General features: G+C 36.9%; 1 protein-coding gene across 4 annotated transcripts in view; it reads left to right on the top strand.

Moving 5' to 3' along the window:
* The window catches only part of LOC128994073 (large proline-rich protein BAG6), a 64,189-nt gene that overhangs the window by 4,827 nt on the left and 41,517 nt on the right, over positions 1–17,845 (top strand). For 2 of the 4 annotated variants that reach the window (XM_054418306.1, XM_054418304.1), the window contains exons 5-14: positions 1,620–1,761; positions 2,288–2,385; positions 3,110–3,215; positions 4,911–5,070; positions 7,902–8,096; positions 10,318–10,491; positions 11,214–11,586; positions 12,951–13,073; positions 15,513–15,785; positions 16,682–16,846. In XM_054418306.1, coding sequence (XP_054274281.1) covers positions 1,620–1,761; positions 2,288–2,385; positions 3,110–3,215; positions 4,911–5,070; positions 7,902–8,096; positions 10,318–10,491; positions 11,214–11,586; positions 12,951–13,073; positions 15,513–15,785; positions 16,682–16,846 — 1,809 coding nt within the window. The remainder of the gene's footprint in view (positions 1–1,619; positions 1,762–2,287; positions 2,386–3,109; positions 3,216–4,910; positions 5,071–7,901; positions 8,097–10,317; positions 10,492–11,213; positions 11,587–12,950; positions 13,074–15,512; positions 15,786–16,681; positions 16,847–17,845) is intronic. The other 2 variants (XM_054418305.1, XM_054418307.1) reach the window with 2 other exon arrangements.

Below are 17,845 nucleotides of genomic sequence, written 5' to 3'. Positions count from 1 at the left end.
AGTCAGTGATTTCTGTTGAGTATGACAACTTTTTAACCAAGTCAATAGGACGACTTATTGTAAGCTGTAACATCTCATTAATAAAAAAGAATTGGGCTGTAGCATGGCTCAATATAAACATATTAAAGAAAAAAAGTTTTAGTCTATATACCTAGATGGGATGTTTACTTCTGTATCAAAGAATCTATGCCGCATTACAGTCAACACTCTGTCCTGTCTATGTTCTGTCTGATTCCACGGTCCTTACTGTAAACAGCAGTAGTTATTGAGTTGGATAAATTGATTACCAAAAATTTCTTACGATATTGTAATACCAATTATAACCATTTAGGCTATTACCATGTGCTTCATTTCATAAATCGTCAATTGAATTTTTAACACCTAACTATGTAGCATTTAAACATAAGTAATACAGGTAAGCCATAAAATATTGATTTTCTAAAAAATATTCGGGCACTATTACATACATCTATACACAGCAGTTTCTTAAAGCTGTTGTTTGACAATATCACCTTTTTTCAGCATTACTGGTCTGTGTTAGACTACTAGCATATTGAAAAAAAATTATTTATTTTTGACTCTGAGTTCTGACTGATGTCAACTCCAGGTTGAAAAGTTTGGTTGTTATCAAAATATACAGGGCTATTAAAAATATGGACCCAATTCCATGACTTTGTATCTAAAAAAGAAAAAAAAACGGATAGGCATAAACTTTACACCATTATAGAGAGGAAATTTCAAAGTTTTTTGACCACAGTTCCGGAAATGGATGTGAAAATTATCACAACAATTGGCAGCCATTTTGTAATATTACGGACCTTTTTGTAATCAGTTGTTTATCAGATTGTTGTTAAGTCTGTTGTTAGTAAGATGCCTACCATGCAACATAAGATTTTCTGTGTGACAGAGTTTGCAAAAACTGAGCCTCTTATTACAGTGCAGCGGGTTTTTCGCATCAAATTCGGTATTCAACCCCAAAGACTAGAAAAATGAAAACTCGTTGGTTTAGGCAATTTCATGAAATTGGTGACACAAGAGATGCTGCCTGGTGCGTGGGGTGAATTAGGTTATCACTTAGATGTTTGCCATGCAGCACAGGGAGACACATTGTGCATTTTGTAGTCAGTGTAAATAAAAGTTTGAAATGTTCTCTTTCTAACGGTGTGAAACTTAGAAAGAGCTATGTTCTTTCCAATTTATACTTTTCGAGATACAAAGTCCCAAATTGGGTCCAAAATTTTGAATAGCCCTGTATAATTAAATGTTTAACATGTCTGGATCTTAACATTAGTTAGCTACATTTTAGTTTAAAATTGAAAAATAAATTTTTAATTTCAAATAACACTGTAAGTTAATAATATTAGTGTGTTTTATTAATTTGTTGTTTAAATATTATGTAGGGCTAAAGATAACAGTAAATCAACAAAAAATAAATATCCATGCTTGTCAAGAAAAATAAATGTGATTCTATTGTGAAATTTTTGGCAAAAACGCTTTTTATTTAACCTTGAAATAAATTTATTAATTATTTTGGGCGGATATATTTTAAGCATACAATTTGCAATGTTTAAGTGAACTTTAATTTATCACATAGGCTAAAATTTATGCGTGCTGTTTAGGTATATCCATGCAGCAACCACGCTCATGTCTGACTCAGAGCCGCTTGAATGTTGCCAGTCAGATGTTACAACGAGCGTCCAACAGATTGGACGCTCTGGAAAACCCATCCCAGGAGTCTGCGAATGCGTCGCCAGAAAATGGGTGAGCTACTTTCTACGTTGTAATATTTGTGCCTATAATTGGTTTAATCACAATTCTTGTCCACACCCACAAGGTTATTGTTGGTTAGTTGGTTATCATATACTTAGTAGTGTAGCGACAAAGGAGCGATTTTCCAGAGTGGAAGGCCATGAGAGGGGGGGGGGGGGATACGAGGAGAAAATGTTACTATTGTCTTTGTTCCAAATATGGGGCATATCTTACATAAAACTTTTTTTAGGTTGGGTTTTCTTTAAAATCTTGTTTTATTTTATAGTCACCACGGCCTTTTGCTATCCCTTTATTGATGCAATATTTTCTTAGGATTAAGGGTTAGATGAGTAGTTAAGCGAAACACAAATATCACATGTTGGAATATCTTAGGCATAGCGAATTCCGTTTCTTGGCCTACCTACTTGACATCCCTAGAATTACTCAACACAATCTCAAGTATTAGTGAAAGTAGAGTAATTACTTAATACTTGACTACTCGTCCACGGACAGGTCTCACAACGGATTTATGTTACAGTAATGGATCTACAGCAAGTGGTTCTGAAGATCCAGTTCCCACCACCAGTGTCCCTATCCAAGTAGAAATTGCGGCTGTCATCGGCAGTCAGGGCTCTGGTAAGTAAACACACAACTTAAAATAAGCTAACTTAAATAATTTTTGTTAGGAATGGTGTTTGGCTTCAGTGATGCAAACCCCCAAATTTAAATTTATAGGTCCAATTTCCATGTACAAACAACTGTAACGGAGTATTTTTATGTCAATTAAGAATCATTGAAATTAATACATTTGTATGGCAAAAGCACGCTTATCAGGCTTCCAAACAAGCTCTAACATTTTTTTAATGCTGTTTTAAAACACAATACCTAGTGTGTTTGGTTGAGTTGTGAAAGATCGGTAGAGTTTGTCGGGAACAATCGGCAAACATATGGAGCGAACGATAGATGTTGGTTATAGGCCTACTCAAAAATATTCGTGGGAGTTTTTATTAAATATTTTTTTTTGCTTTCTATATCATCATTAAAATAAGATAAAAAACCCTAGGGCTTATATAAAACACAGAATAAACACAGTGCGTCCTGCCAATAATTTCCTTTAGACGCTTTAAATTTAGCTGTAATTTCTCATTTTTTGTTTGTTTTTATAGATCAGTGCCATAAATAGTAAAAATTGATTTTGTTTGTCTTTTTTGGTAACTGCAGTACTCAAGACTTTCTTTTTATGCATCGGGAAGGAAATAAAAATCCCGTCTTGAATTAAAAATGCAAACCCGTCCATCCCTAATGTTTTGTCTGAAAAATGTTCCATTGTTCAGTTAGTAACTTGTTGTATGTTCTCCAGTTACTGTAGAGGGTCCCAGTGTTGAAGTGACGACCGAGCCTCAGCCGACCAGAGACACCGATCCACCACAGTCCTCGGCCTCTTCAGATCAGCAGCAGCAATCACAGTTAGTAAAACACCTCCACATGCACTTGTTCGGTTGTAATTTTAAAATTGTATGTAAATTGATTACATCTATCCTGGAGTAAAAATTAGTGTATTTTAGGTTTTATCCGGTCAATTCAAGATGACGGCTAAACATGCTAATATTCTAAAACTTATTTGTTTCCAATGATTGTGTGCTCTTAACATGTCAGAGCTTGCAGTAGGTGGAGCAAAAATAATTGTTAACTATTATTTAGAATTTAAAATTGCATGTAAAAAACTAATTTGTGAATTTTTAATATGATTTTGTCAATACTTAAAGAAACAATTGAAGTTTCAGTTCAGCCAGTGCATAGTTTGGATCTTTGTGAATAGTTTACAGTTTATTCGAACTCGATAAACACTGTAATAATGCCACGAGATTCTTTTTTGTAGGACCATGTTTACGCGTAAACAGCCGGCGGGTGGAATCCTCTTAAGGAGTTGAATGTGTATTAATTTGATGGACTTTTCCTATAGCTATTTTTTAGTGATTGTCGGATCCAAGAAAGTGTCGGTACCGGATCCGGATCTTGAAAAATTCGGATTCGGATCCAGATCCAGGGACACACGGTCATAAGGGCGGGTTAAAAAACGTAATTAACAGAATTCCAATTTAAAAAATCATACTGTTTAAAATTAAATTGGGAATAGGTAAAGGTTAATATATCTTATATATAGAGTAATCTCCAATTGGAAAAACGGTCTTGTACATGGATACAGGCAGCTTTGTGTTAGTAAAAAAGTCGGGTTTGTACAGTGATACAGACAGTTTTGTGTTAGTAAACAAATCGGGGTTGTACAGTGATACAGACAGCTTTGTGTTAGTAAAAAATCGGGGTTGTACAGTGATACAGACAGCTTTGTTGTTAGTAAACAAATCGGGGTTGTACAGTGATACAGACTGCTTTGTGTTAGTAAAAAAATCGGGGTTTTACAGTCATACAGATTAAACAAATTGGGGGAAAATCGGTCTCTTACATGAATACAGACAGCTTTGTGTTAGGGAAAAAATCGGATCCATCAAAACCGGATCCAGCCCAAGATACGGGATAATTTGGATCCGATCGGGTCCCGGTTCTAGCTGGGATCCGGTAGTCCGATATCCGGATCCGACCATCACTACTATTTTTTGTTAGGTACTACTACACTCTGTGTTAGGTAGTAAGGAAACACCTCCTGTTTTCACACGACCCTTTCTTACCCTACATTTAGCTATATAACAAACCATTCCAACATAGCAGATTTTTTTACACATGAATAACACAAGGCTACAATATAATAAAAGTGTAAAGACAGAAAAGCAGTTAACTAAAACAAAACACGACTTTACTTATCAGTCTGAAGCCTCCAAGCTAGCCTGGAAAAATTCTCAACACACTTGCGCGCTTGTCTAAAACACTAACAATAGGAAAAGTCCACATATTAAGCCTTAAAATAAAAATAAAAATAAACATCCTTTGAAATAATGAACTTTAAAAACACACAATAAAGATGATTGATTCCGATGTGTATGATTAGAATGGAAAATGGAATGAATCTTTATTAGCCTAATGTTGTAAATGATATTTTCAAATTTTCAATACACATTGTGAAGTTGAGGGTGTATACTTTTGAGATGGATTCAAGCTCCATCATCCTATGCTTACTATTAACATGTGCATGTGGCATGTTTTAGGAACGGTGGTGAGAGTGACTCCAACGGCAGGTCTCGCTCTGTTGGTACTCGGTCTCTGGCTGAGTTGATGGATCAGGTGACAGAGGTCAACAGCAGACTGCAGCCGTTCATGACTCAGTACCGTCAGCTGATGCAGGATGACCCAGCATTCACTGAACAGGTGAGATGATCTACAGTAGCACCTCGTTTTCATGACTCTTAATACGACTAACTCAATTGCAAGTGGACTTTTCAAATTAGTTTGAAAAGCTATAACCCATAATATTAAATTTACCTCCACAGCATAACTATTTCTGTCAAACAACTTCAATAAAAGGTCTTTTGGCCTTTCTTTAAAAATTAAAATGTGACTCGGAACCTCAATAACAAGTCATTTTGAGAAGCAACTTTTATAACACCATTCATAACTGTATTGGACAGTTCCCACAATGGATGTTTTAGAGGGAAAATCATCAACTCCGACTCAGGGATTAGAAAAAGCCTAGACTTGAAACTCCTACTCCATAATGTAAAAATAAAAAAGCTAGTGGTTTTTTTTTTTTTTTTTTTTACTTAGGCCTACATCTTATTTACTAATATATTCTAAACTTTGTTACACAACAATAACGGTACTGCACTGTAAATTACAATTTAAAAAGTACATTTAAGCATAAGTCTTGCTTTTAAATTCACTCATTTTAAAGATGCTCAGTACTTTCATTAACCTTGACAAAAGGATTGTAAGCCAAAATGAACTTGATAACTCTACACTCTACAAGAAGAGCACATGGATAACAATACTGTTTCCCTAACCCCATTGAGACACTTCTTATTGAGGTTCTACTGTATAAACTAACTCATTGTGTTAGACCATCTATTTTGCTTACCCACTAATCCACACACAAAAAAGTAGTAAAACCGCACTAACCAGGCATTTGATAATCCAACAAATTAATAACAAGGCATAAGATTACCTGTTTCCGTCTATGAACCTAAATTTGTATTAATGAGCTACCGGTTTCGAGGTTATAACCTCATCATCAGGCTCTTGTCACTCTTGCGAGGTCTGACTGACATTTAAAATAAATAAAACACAAGACATTGATGGACGAATACGATTTAACATAAATTCGGGAACTAGTTCCGCACACGCCGCGGCACGGGCAAACATTTTGTCATGACTCAAGTTATGAAGACATTGACGGACGAATACGATTTATGTTAAATCGTATTCGTCCGTCAATGTCTTGTGTTTTATTTATTTTAAATGTCAGTGTTTTGTGTGTTTGTAAAACTCAACGACCTCGCAAGAGTGACAAGAGCCTGATGATGAGGTTATAACCTCGAAAACGGTAGGTAGCTCATTACTACAAATTTAGGATCATAGACAGAAACAGGTAATCTTATACCATTTTAATTTTCAAGAAGTGATCCTGGACCAAATAACATCATTATAATAACTAGGCATCGATCTTTAAGATAAAAAAGATTATTTGTCCTGAATAAGCCTTCTTGGTTTGTTTTGCAGAGTTTTTTAGCAATAAGCTGGGTCAAATATAGTAAAACATAGTAAAACCAGTACAGCAGTGAAAAATGGCTTGGTATCCATTACAGTTCTTTAGATACTTTAGCTGTATTGTAGATGTCCTCAAATATTATTTTTCAAGAGCTCAGTAATTAAGCATTTTGGTTAATTCAGCACTGTTAAAAGTACCAAACATTCTACTACAGTAGACTCCCTCTTATCCGGACTCCTCGGGACCAAGGCCAGTCCAGATATCGGGTTTACCGGTTAAACCGACAAATGTTAAAAAACCAAAAACTCGTTAAAACGGACTGTTTACTGTGGTGTTTGACTTAAATTTAGGAGAGCATTGTATTTAGACACGTCATCACTGGTCTCAAATCTTTCCCACGAGAACAGTCGTTTCAGTACTGCCCACTTCCTGCCGATCTAGTCTGGTTAAACCAATGTGCTGATAAAAATTGTCCGGTTAAAGAGATATCATTTCCGCCGAGTTTATTCCAGTTAAAAGGTGTCCGGATAAGAGGGAGTCTACTGTAGTGAGGACTACTAGTGGTGACTAGTGAGGGTAAAAAATAAGGTTGTACAAAATAATAGTTTTTAATCTTAAATTAATCACCTACTTAAATTAATCACCTACTTTACCAGCAACCTGTGAAACTAATTCCTAGTATCTAGTCAATTGAAGAAATAAAACAATAATTAGGTAAATGACTTAATTAGAATTAGAATTGTGGACGCCAAATCATGTTTAGGATACAGGATAATGAAATCAATTGGTAGTAATAATATAATTGTTGTTGTTTTGGTTTTTTTTGGTGCGGCTGATTGTATAGCTTGTCTAACAATAAAAAGTTTACTGGAAATAATAAAAAAAATGATTTAAAACTGGACCCAGCTCTCCTTGATTGTGATTTTAAGGACACAAGTTATCTTTGCTGTAGGACACAAGTTTTACTGCTCCGTAAAATAAGAAATAATAAACCGTGTGGTAGTCCTATTAAATTGTATAACCGAATGTAGAAAAAAAAAAATGAAAACTCATCCGATTTGTCATCCGATTTTAACTAACAAGGTCTCATTTGATATGGATTTAAATTCTCTATCTTTTAATCTTAAAATACATTGTCTTAATATTTAAGGTTTTCATCAAATTTGGCATTCAAGATTTTAAATGACCACCATATTGAAACGGCTTGTGATATTGGAACAAACTTTTTAAGCTCTTTTTACTTTCTAAAATACACATTTATACTAATGGAAATTTCTGTCTTCAAAAATGCCCAAGGTATAAAATAATTCTTAAAAATCACAAACAGACACACAAACAGAAATCTACGCATTTTAGACCCATACTTATACAGCATTTTAGACCCATACTTTACGGCATTTTATGTTTGTCTTAGCCCAAGGAACAAGTCCATAAAATATGTCCAGACAACACCCTGTATGTGCATCTTGATAATATAATGGTAATTTGTTGACAGGAGGGCCAAGACACTGTAGCCAGCAGCCAGAGAGTGTTCAACGGAGTGTCGGAGGTGATGCATCTACTGGCCCACTGCTACCATGCTATCAGTGACATACTGTGTGACATGTCTCAGCCGCCGCCCAGACAGCTGCGGTGTCGTCCTGTACTCATACAACACTCGGCTGTGGTTCAGACTGACATCCCTGTACATGTGTGTGACAAAAGATGCTGTAGTTTATCATAAGCTACGTTACTGAACACATAGAATGTTTAGAGCTTCTGGCCTCATCTGTAGAGTCTTTCTTGTAGGTTGTTTTGGTTGTGGAATTAGGTGAGGTAAGCCTGCTGTTAAACCTATCCACCACAAAATCCTTCAAAACCGTGGTCTAAAGCCATCTTTAATAAAAAATATAATGGTTGCTCTTTCATTAAGGTTCTGTTAATAAGTTAACATACTCTCCAGAACCTTGTAAAATGTCAGTTAAAGTAGGCCTTTTTAAAATACCAAAATTAGCGTAATTTACAATCTTATTCGTAGAGATGGGCTGATACCAAAAATTGTCGATACCGATACCACCAAAGTACTCTCGATACCTATCGATAACCTCAACATTCTACATACGGATGGATCATATGACATACACTGTAACTGCAACACCGGCACGGCGATCATGCATATACCAGGGTGTCCACCGACCGGGAAAACCGGGAATAATGCGTGAATTTTGTATTTAACCGGGAATTTTTTGCCGCGGTCGCGCATAACGACAATGACGTTTCCGTGACCACGGGAGACAACGATGACGTTTCCGTGACCACGGGAGATGACGATGACGTATCCGTGACCATGGGAGACTACGATGACGTTTCCGTAACCGCGGGAGACGACGATGACGTATCCGTGGTCGCAGAAGACGATGTAGTTTCCGTGACCGCGGGAGACGACGATGACGTTTCCGTGACCACGGGAGACTATGATGATGTTTCCGTAACCGCGGGAGACGATGATGACGTATCCGTGATCGCGGAAGACGACGATGACGATTCCGTGACCGCGGGAGACGACGACGACGTTTCTGTAACCACGGGAGACGACGATGACGTTCCCGTTACCGCGGGAGACGACGATGACGTTTCCGTGACCATGGGAGACTATGATGATGTTTCCGTAACCGCGGGAGACGATGATGACGTATCCGTGATCGCGGAAGACGACGATGACGATTCCGTGACTGCGGGAGACGACGATGACGTTTCCGTAACCGCGGGAGACGACGATGACGTTTCCGTGATTGCAGATAAAGACAATGACGTTTCCATGACCGCAGAAGACGACGACAATTTTTTCGTGATTGCGGAAGATGGCGATGACGTTTCCGTGACCACGGGAGACAACGATGACGTCTCCGTATAACCTCGAGTTTGGCTTGACCAAAAATTTCAAAATGGCACACTTCTAGAATTTTTTTTTTATTTACCTTCATTTACCTTTAACATGGTATTTATTTAATGTATTTAGAAGGGTTTAAAACATTAGATACATGCAATTTTTGTAATTTCTGCATTATTATTTCTGTAGGCCACTTGGAAAACAACCCATTAATCCAAAATTATACTATATGAAAGTACATAAAGCCAGGGGTTGGTGTAGTAATCCTTCAGAAAATTTGGTAAAATTGAAATTATCAGTATTAAGAATCTATTTTTCAGGTGTCTGTACAGAGATTCGATAAATTTTGGTATCGACATATCGCTATTTTTAGGAAGTTATTAATAAATTGCAGGTTTAAGGATGATTTTTTAAATTTTGATTATTTAATCAGTAATTTATAAAAATTGAATACTTGTGTCAGGCGATATTACAGCAATCGTAATTTTTTCCCCCTTAACTGAGAATGCTCTTTCCGATAACTAAAATAGGGAGCTGTGTTAGCGCTAAAACACTACTAAGTAGGCAAACAGCTAGGATTTGTAACGGCAATTTACCCGCTCTGAACTGACTTAATCCGCACCGATTCGTACCATTCAGTGTCAGTATCGGTATCGAACCCAAAACAGGCAAGTATCGCGTATCGATGATACCTCGATACCGCTGCTATCGAGAGTATTTTGGTATCGAGTATCAAAGCAAAGGAGATTTGTGAGGTTTTACAATTGAAAATGCATAAAACTTTTGAGTGATAAAATTTATCGGCACTCATATTCAGTGATTTGATTCTTTCTAGAGACCACCATTTAAATTTTGAGTCACAAAAATGGCCGGGCCTCGTGCCTTAACTCTTTGAAATTCAATGATAATTCAGTGAGCCAGCACTATTTTTCATTTTGGTACTTATTTTTCTTGAACATTTTGTAATTAACCACACTTAAGAATCTCAAACAGTTCACAATTTAAGTTCACTTAAAAAATAAATTATGCTATTAATTTCTAGGTATCAGCAAATTTAGGCACAATAAATGCCTCCACCTCCCGACAAACTTCAGGTAACGGTAGCTCAGCTTCGGCTGGGGGAGCAGAGAGGGGGAGCCAGCTACTGAACTCTTTGGCTGAGAATATTGTTCAAGCGATTAACAATGGCAGCATGGCCGGGGCCTACGGGAATGTGGTAATATCCAGTTTTTGTGTTGATTTATTTCATTGGCATTTTATAATTTTTTTTTGTAGGGGATTGGTTCAGAATTGATCTAGCTTGGGTTTGCTCCAGATTTGATGGTGAGCACTGTAACCTTTTGACTGAGTTGAATGTAGTTTTTACATCTTACACTTTGGTGCTGTAGCCTATCCACCCTTCTTTTCTTTTTCTTTTCTTTCTTATTAAATGGCGACCATACAAAGTAGGTATTTTAAGCCAAGTATGAATGGAGATGAGTGTAGGATGAGTGGCGCGATCTTGTAGTCTTTTTAGTGACTAAGGCCGACATTCCTTAGACACAGCTGTTAATTAATTGCCCATACATCTAATGGCAACTAAGGGACCTACAGTTTATAACTCAGCCTATCATTTTCACAATAGTGTAGCACTTAAGTACTATTCTAGGTATTGCTAGTGCTTTTAACCAAAGGAGGCCTACTAAAGAGTGATTTTGTTTATTTTTTGTTTACAGTTTTTTAACATATGATGACAAATTTGTGTTGAGTTTTTCTTTCACATTAGGTCTTCTTGTGTCTTTCCATTTCTTTTGTGGGTTTTCTACCCCTTTCTTTGAGCGCATTTCTCTGTTATATGCCTACCTCAAATTCTTCCAACGTGATAATACCAGTTTTGCCACACTGATATACAATATTTTTCTAATAATAAGATTGCTATTCTATTGTTGACGATTCTAGGCGGCTGCAACAAATGAAGCTGCCACCCAGCAGAATGCGAGCACTGGCAGTGCCAATGTCGGAGTGATCGGAGAAGAGAGGCTTTGGTCCGAAGGGTTTGTCCAGGCAATGAACGAGCTTTCGGGACATCCGCCGACTACTTCTCCCTCTGCGTCTGTCTCAGCAACGCCCCAGCCCTCTACCACATCTCAGCCCTCTACCACGCCCCAGCCGTCTAGCACGTCCCAGCCGTCTACCACGCCCCAGCCGTCTACCACGCCCCAGCCTTCCACTACGCCCCAGCCGTCTAACACGCCCCAGCCTTCCACTACGCCCCAGCCCTCCACCACGCCCGCCCCAGGCTTTGCTTCACCTCTGCGCATCGCCCGTGTTGGTAAGTGGACCTCGATTAAACTCATCAATTAATAGTTATTTGTGTAGCTAGTGTTCGAAATGGCACTTTTCTGCCCATGAGAAAAATGTTTACGCACGAGCCACAGGCAAGTGTGCAAAGTTTCTCGAGTGCAGCAAATGCACTTTGCACTCACGTTACCGGTACAAATACTATTTTTCCTACAGTTACTATAAATCATATAAATAATTAGTCTTTTATACACCATACAACACGTTTTTAGGTTAGGTTTAATCCAAAAAAGTACAGTTTTGTGTTGTTTGGTTAGAATACTGGAGTGTGGCAAAAAAATAAAAAATAGTGCGGGGAAAGTAAGTAAATGCATTAATTAGCTACTTGGCGTTCTATAATCCGTGCAAGGAAGCCCACTTTGTCAGGGAACTGTAGGAAAAATCCATTTGAGCATGCCTCCCTACCATGACTGGTCATTAGTAGGCCTACTTTAGAAATGTTATTTTGTGCGTTTCTATGTCCTTTGTGTGTAATGAAATGAAAACAGTGCTTTTTAAACAAAAAATAATCCTTACAAACCTAGGCTCCTCGCAGGACGCCACCATGTCTTACACTAACCGTAATGGTTCATAGAACCGTCTACGTGATTGGCATACATATTTTTTTACAGTACATTTTTAATTAAAGATTATAAATTCAATTCTGGACTAAAATCAAAAGTAAAAAGTCTGCGAAATCAAAATGTGCCCTTTGTGTGTATTTATTTTAAATGTCATCAACAAGTCTATTATTGCATGAAACGTTCTTGGAAATAGATCACTTGACTTTGTTGAACTCGAGTTGTTGACATGACATCAGTAATGTACCCGACAAGGTACTTGTTAATTGTTATAGTAAACTTGTCACTCATCACTCATCTGATCTGAATGTTAAGAAATTAGATGTCGGATCTTGACTTGATGATTAGATACACTTTTTTGTCTTGAATGCGTCTGAACCCCCATCTCTGTAGTTGGTTAATTACATAAAAACTAACCATACTTAATTGTACTAATACTGTTAGCGATTTTTGTGGTCTGATCAAAACAACAAATTGGTTACAGAAATGCCAAGGAAGAATATTATCATTGACAGTAATTGATAATTTCATTTAGGCCTATTTCAATCTAAATGGATTTGGAAAATAAAGACTAAATGGTTCTAAGGAACATGATGATTTTACCCTTTGGTTTAGTTTCCTAACATCGCTTACACCTTCCTCTAACATTCCGTTTCAAATTTGTTTTATCAAATTAGGTTGATAATCATAAGATACAATCGATATAATTTTACCGAGTTGCAGCAATATTAATTTCTCTTACTTGCCCAAGTACGGTAACCTGACATGATTGTAGGGTCTATGACTCCTGGGCTGGAGTTCTTCGTAGACGTAGCTCCCTCGGGTTCTATCATGATAGACTCTGTGGAAGCTCATGTCGTGACCAACGCACCTGTTGGAACCGCCTCTGCAGATGGCAGTGAGTCATCAAATTGTTATTCTCTTCACTATTTTTATTGTGTCCTCTCCATTTTCTCGTCCACTTCACAGCTCCTTTTCTTTCACCGTTTAACCTCTCTTTTCTCATTACCACATCCCCTCGACCTAATTTTTGTACTTGGGTCTTCTGGCCGCCATCCCTCTATCGTGAAATCCATTTTCCTATGAATCCTTGTGTCTTGCATTTTCCTTGAGTGTCCGAACCACATTAGTCTTGTTTTTCCCCTCCTCTTCAATCACTCGTTGTATGTTCTCTTCATTTTCAATTTCATCCAAAAACCATTGTATATACTATTTAAAATATCTTTCTAGGGTTAGATTTTTCTTCAGTTTCATCAATGCTTGAACTGAAAATATGTTCTCAGTATGTGGCAAATCTATTGTGAAAACGTCCAATTAACCATCAGGTAGGATCCTTTAAAGCACACTCTTATGGTTTGAAATAGTAGACAATCTATTTTGGCAATATCAGAACTTGTCATGATAGTAATGTGATTGGTCTTGATTTCATTTAGAAATATTTTTGAATTCAAGTTGTTTGCCAAAAAGAATTTTATATTACAGTATTCCAAATGTGCGTAATAGTACAGTAGAACCTCGATAGTTTGACTTTGTGAGTACTAAGGGGATGTCGAACTATCGAAATGTCAAACTAAAGGGAGTATGTAGGACATTTGGGCGTAGTTATGCAAAAAGGAACAATATAAATTTTATAAATAGGGAGTAGTTAAAACATTAGATAAAGCAACAACTTTTAATGAGTAGTATAAAACTTGACAAAAATAAACAAACTTTTCAACCTACATCTCTACTGTACATTCTTTAGCTTCTTACTGTTTAAAATAGTTTGCAATATTCAACTGCTTTCACTTTGGATGTTAGATAAAAATATAAACAATGAGATAGTTAATAAAGTATTGAGTTTTTGTGTATCCAAAACAATAAAAAGGCTCTAGTTTTTGAGCACGGCAAACTCGTCTTAGGCCGCTGCTGACATGTCACATCATCACAGCCAGTGTCAAACTATCAAGGCATACTGTAATACTGATATTGTTACAATTAGCGAATTTCCCTATAGGGAAGTAGCTATTACCGTAGGTCTCATGGTAAGACTTAGGCCCGGGACCGATTTACTTTTTCATTTTGATGTCCCCAGAGGCCAAAAACACCATTCGTTCAAATTTTTATATTTGTATATATATATATATATATATATATAGATTTATATATATATGTGTCCGTGAACACGATAACTTGAGTAATTTTTATCCGATTTTGATGAAATTTGGTTTGAAGGTGTAAGGCGGGATAAACTTGAATGAGTTCGCGATCCAGCATGATCGGACCATGGGAACAGGATTTTATGGGGGGTTTTATGGGGTAAAAATTGGTTTTTCTCACTTTTGACCCTCAAAACACAAAATTTTCCAATTTTTCTCTAAACCTTCTTAAAGAGCTTAAAAAAACAAACAATTCAGTATATCAAAGTGTTTTTGTACGGTTATTGGTTACGGAGAAAACTAAACAAAATTTAAATTTAAAATTCCCATGTTATTCTTATGGAGAATATTGTAAAATGTTGTAGTTTGCTTGTTTATGGATATCTTTTTATCAAACTTGGCAAATATATTCATTTTATACTAAGCAATAATTATTTTACTTAAAACACACTATTTATTAGTTTCCTTGTAGCAGCAAACCTAGGTACTGCTGCTTATATATATATGTGTCCGTGAACACGATAACTTGAGTAATTTTTATCCGATTTTGATGAAATTTGGTTTGAAGGTGTAAGGCGGGATAAACTTGAATGAGTTCGCGATCCAGCATGATCGGACCATGGGAACAGGATTTTATGGGGGGTTTTATGGGGTAAAAATTGGTTTTTCTCACTTTTGACCCTCAAAACACAAAATTTTCCAATTTTTCTCTAAACCTTCTTAAAGAGCTTAAAAAAACAAACAATTCAGTATATCAAAGTGTTTTTGTACGGTTATTGGTTACGGAGAAAACTAAACAAAATTTAAATTTAAAATTCCCATGTTATTCTTATGGAGAATATTGTAAAATGTTGTAGTTTGCTTGTTTATGGATATCTTTTTATCAAACTTGGCAAATATATTCATTTTATACTAAGCAATAATTATTTTACTTAAAACACACTATTTATTAGTTTCCTTGTAGCAGCAAACCTAGGTACTCGTTAAACCTAATGTTATTTAAATAGATCAATTGAAAATCAATTCAGCCAAATGGAAATTCGCTTAGACGGCAGGTTTGCTGTGGCGGGGGTATTTTAAGTCTATTAGAGTAATCCTGATTAGTTAACATTTCCCAAATTTCTCATACACTCTTGATGTATGAACATTGGCGACGTTCGACTATTAAAAATGATTAATTCCCACGGTTGGATTTGCAGCTTCGCAAAACCCACCAGAATTCGTTCAAAACTTGATAACGGCTCTGGCAGGCCAGTTTATGGGAGCGACACTGCAGCAATACCAGACACAGCAACAACAACAGCAGCAGCAACAACAGGCTAGCAGTAGCTCTACCCAGTCTGGACCAGCACCAGCCGCAGCACAGAACAGTCAGGCCCGGGTCAACACTGCCACTCACCCGACCACTGCCACTCAAACCCGGTCTACTGCACGGCCTCATCAAGTGCAGCTGTCCTCCCCGACAATACACGGTCAGTTCAACAATAATTATTTACCAAACTTAGACTACTTATTAGCAGCGTAATAAGTATGAATACAGGGTAGGAGCATGTCTGCACAAATTGGTAGGTCGGTCTTGCTTAAGTCACCTTCTTTGCAGACATGTCCCGTTTGGGGAGCAAGCTGGCGTAGTGGTTAGAGCGCCGGACTTCAGTCCCTGAGGTCCTGGGTTCGATCCCCGCCAGGTCACCAATGGATTTTGTCAAGTGATAATGCTGCAATCCCTAGTTCTAGCCTGAAATAATGTGTAATGTGAACAATAATCCAGGGCTCGTGCCTAGCGTCCTAGGACAAAATAAAAAGAAAAAAGGCATGTCCGTTTTGTCCTCATTTTATACTAGTTGTTGGTTTCTTTCAGGATTCTTGATTCTTGTGTTGACTGTTTACCAGCTTTGACTGGTTTAGGTACTAATCTTGATGTTTTAGACAGGTGCTTATCATTGACAACATTTATGTAAACCGGAAAATATATGGAAAAAAACAAAGTATTATTGAGTTGAATAGTTAAAATGTTGTAAGAAATGTGTCTGGGAATATTTCCATTTATTTCTACAGGTCTACTTGGAGACACAATATTTACCATGAATGTAGGTTTGTTGGAATATCTCTTTATTGTGACTATTAATTTGTGAGCATAACATCATGTAAACTGAGTTCTGCGTCTGTGTGTGCCTGTCTATATCAATAATGATGGTATTGTTCTAAAATCTAATATTATAATTTTACTGTAAAAAAACAAACTTTTTTCTATCGTGGTTAAACTTGAAGAAATTTTTAAATTGAAGAATAATTTGTCTAACTTAAGTCATATTTTTGTGTAGAAATGCAATTTGATATATTGATAATAAAATGTGTGTTTACTCGACAGCCATGCGAACCACCTCGTTTGACCCGTTCTTGCCGTGTAACTCGGTTCACAACCCGACTTCACGACCTCACATCACGGCCCGTCGTGTACACACTCAGTCAGGGGCGCCAACCACCAGCAATGCCAGAGAGACGGAGAACGGAATCACTTTCCAGCTGCGCACAGGTGAGTAATTGTTGTGACTTCAGGTGTTACTTAAAGCTAACATTAGCAATTTATTTGCAGTAATAGTTGCAGCGATTATGTAATCATACATGATCTTTGTAGGCCTATATAAGTGTCGTGAGTTTTATGATACAACACCCAATGGGACTTGTATTGGAATATGATTGGAATATGACTTTTTGTAATTTTGTGTATATATTGGCAAATTTCGGTTGAGAGTCACATAAAAAGCAAAATAAAATTAATCAGAGAAATTAAAAAAGTGAAATTTTCCAACTACAATTTATTGCAGTGTGGAGTTGTATTTTCCCTTTACTTCTTAAAAATAAATGTACCAAGGATTGTATTAGAAGCAAATGTTTCGTGTATGTGACAAAACGTTTTTGAGAGAGTCAATTTATATCCATCAAATGGTCATAAAAAGTTGTATGGATTAAATTACCATTTAACAAAATGAGTTGGATTGTATAACTTCTATCTATATAATTAATACAATTAGGGTGTAGTATCCCTTTTCCACCCATCCTACCTAACTGATTTTTACAATTGATGTGTCGTTTTAAAGCTTTTGATCTAGTGCAGGGACAAAAGGTAAGCAAAAAGGTAGTTTCTTAGGGCTTTGTGCTCCTAGCCTTTGATTATTCTTTTCAGAGAGTGCTTTCAAAGGTCCAGTGCTGCTGACTAACTTTCTTTATAACAAATTTAAAAATATGGATTGTAATTAAGGAAGTGTCAATTCTCGATACCGATTCTCGATACCACCGTTACTTGGACGTTGGTATTTAGAATCGATCTTCAAAATTCTATTCCGATACCCGTCAATGAGTGTTTACTCAACAGTCATGCGAACCACCTTGTTTGACCTGTTCTTGCTGAGTAACTCAGTTCACAACCCGACTTCACGACCTGCGCAATCGGAAAATTACTGCTATTGCCGCGACTGCAAGACAACGATGATGTTTCCGTGACCGAATTTGCCGCGTTCGCGTTAGACGACAA

Source organism: Macrosteles quadrilineatus, unplaced genomic scaffold, assembly GCF_028750875.1.
Source record: "Macrosteles quadrilineatus isolate MER2022 unplaced genomic scaffold, UCM_ALF_1.0 Scaffold_5__1_contigs__length_97177068, whole genome shotgun sequence".
In the NCBI taxonomy this organism is placed as follows: domain Eukaryota; kingdom Metazoa; phylum Arthropoda; class Insecta; order Hemiptera; family Cicadellidae; genus Macrosteles; species Macrosteles quadrilineatus.
This window is presented reverse-complemented; position numbering and strand designations above follow the sequence as displayed.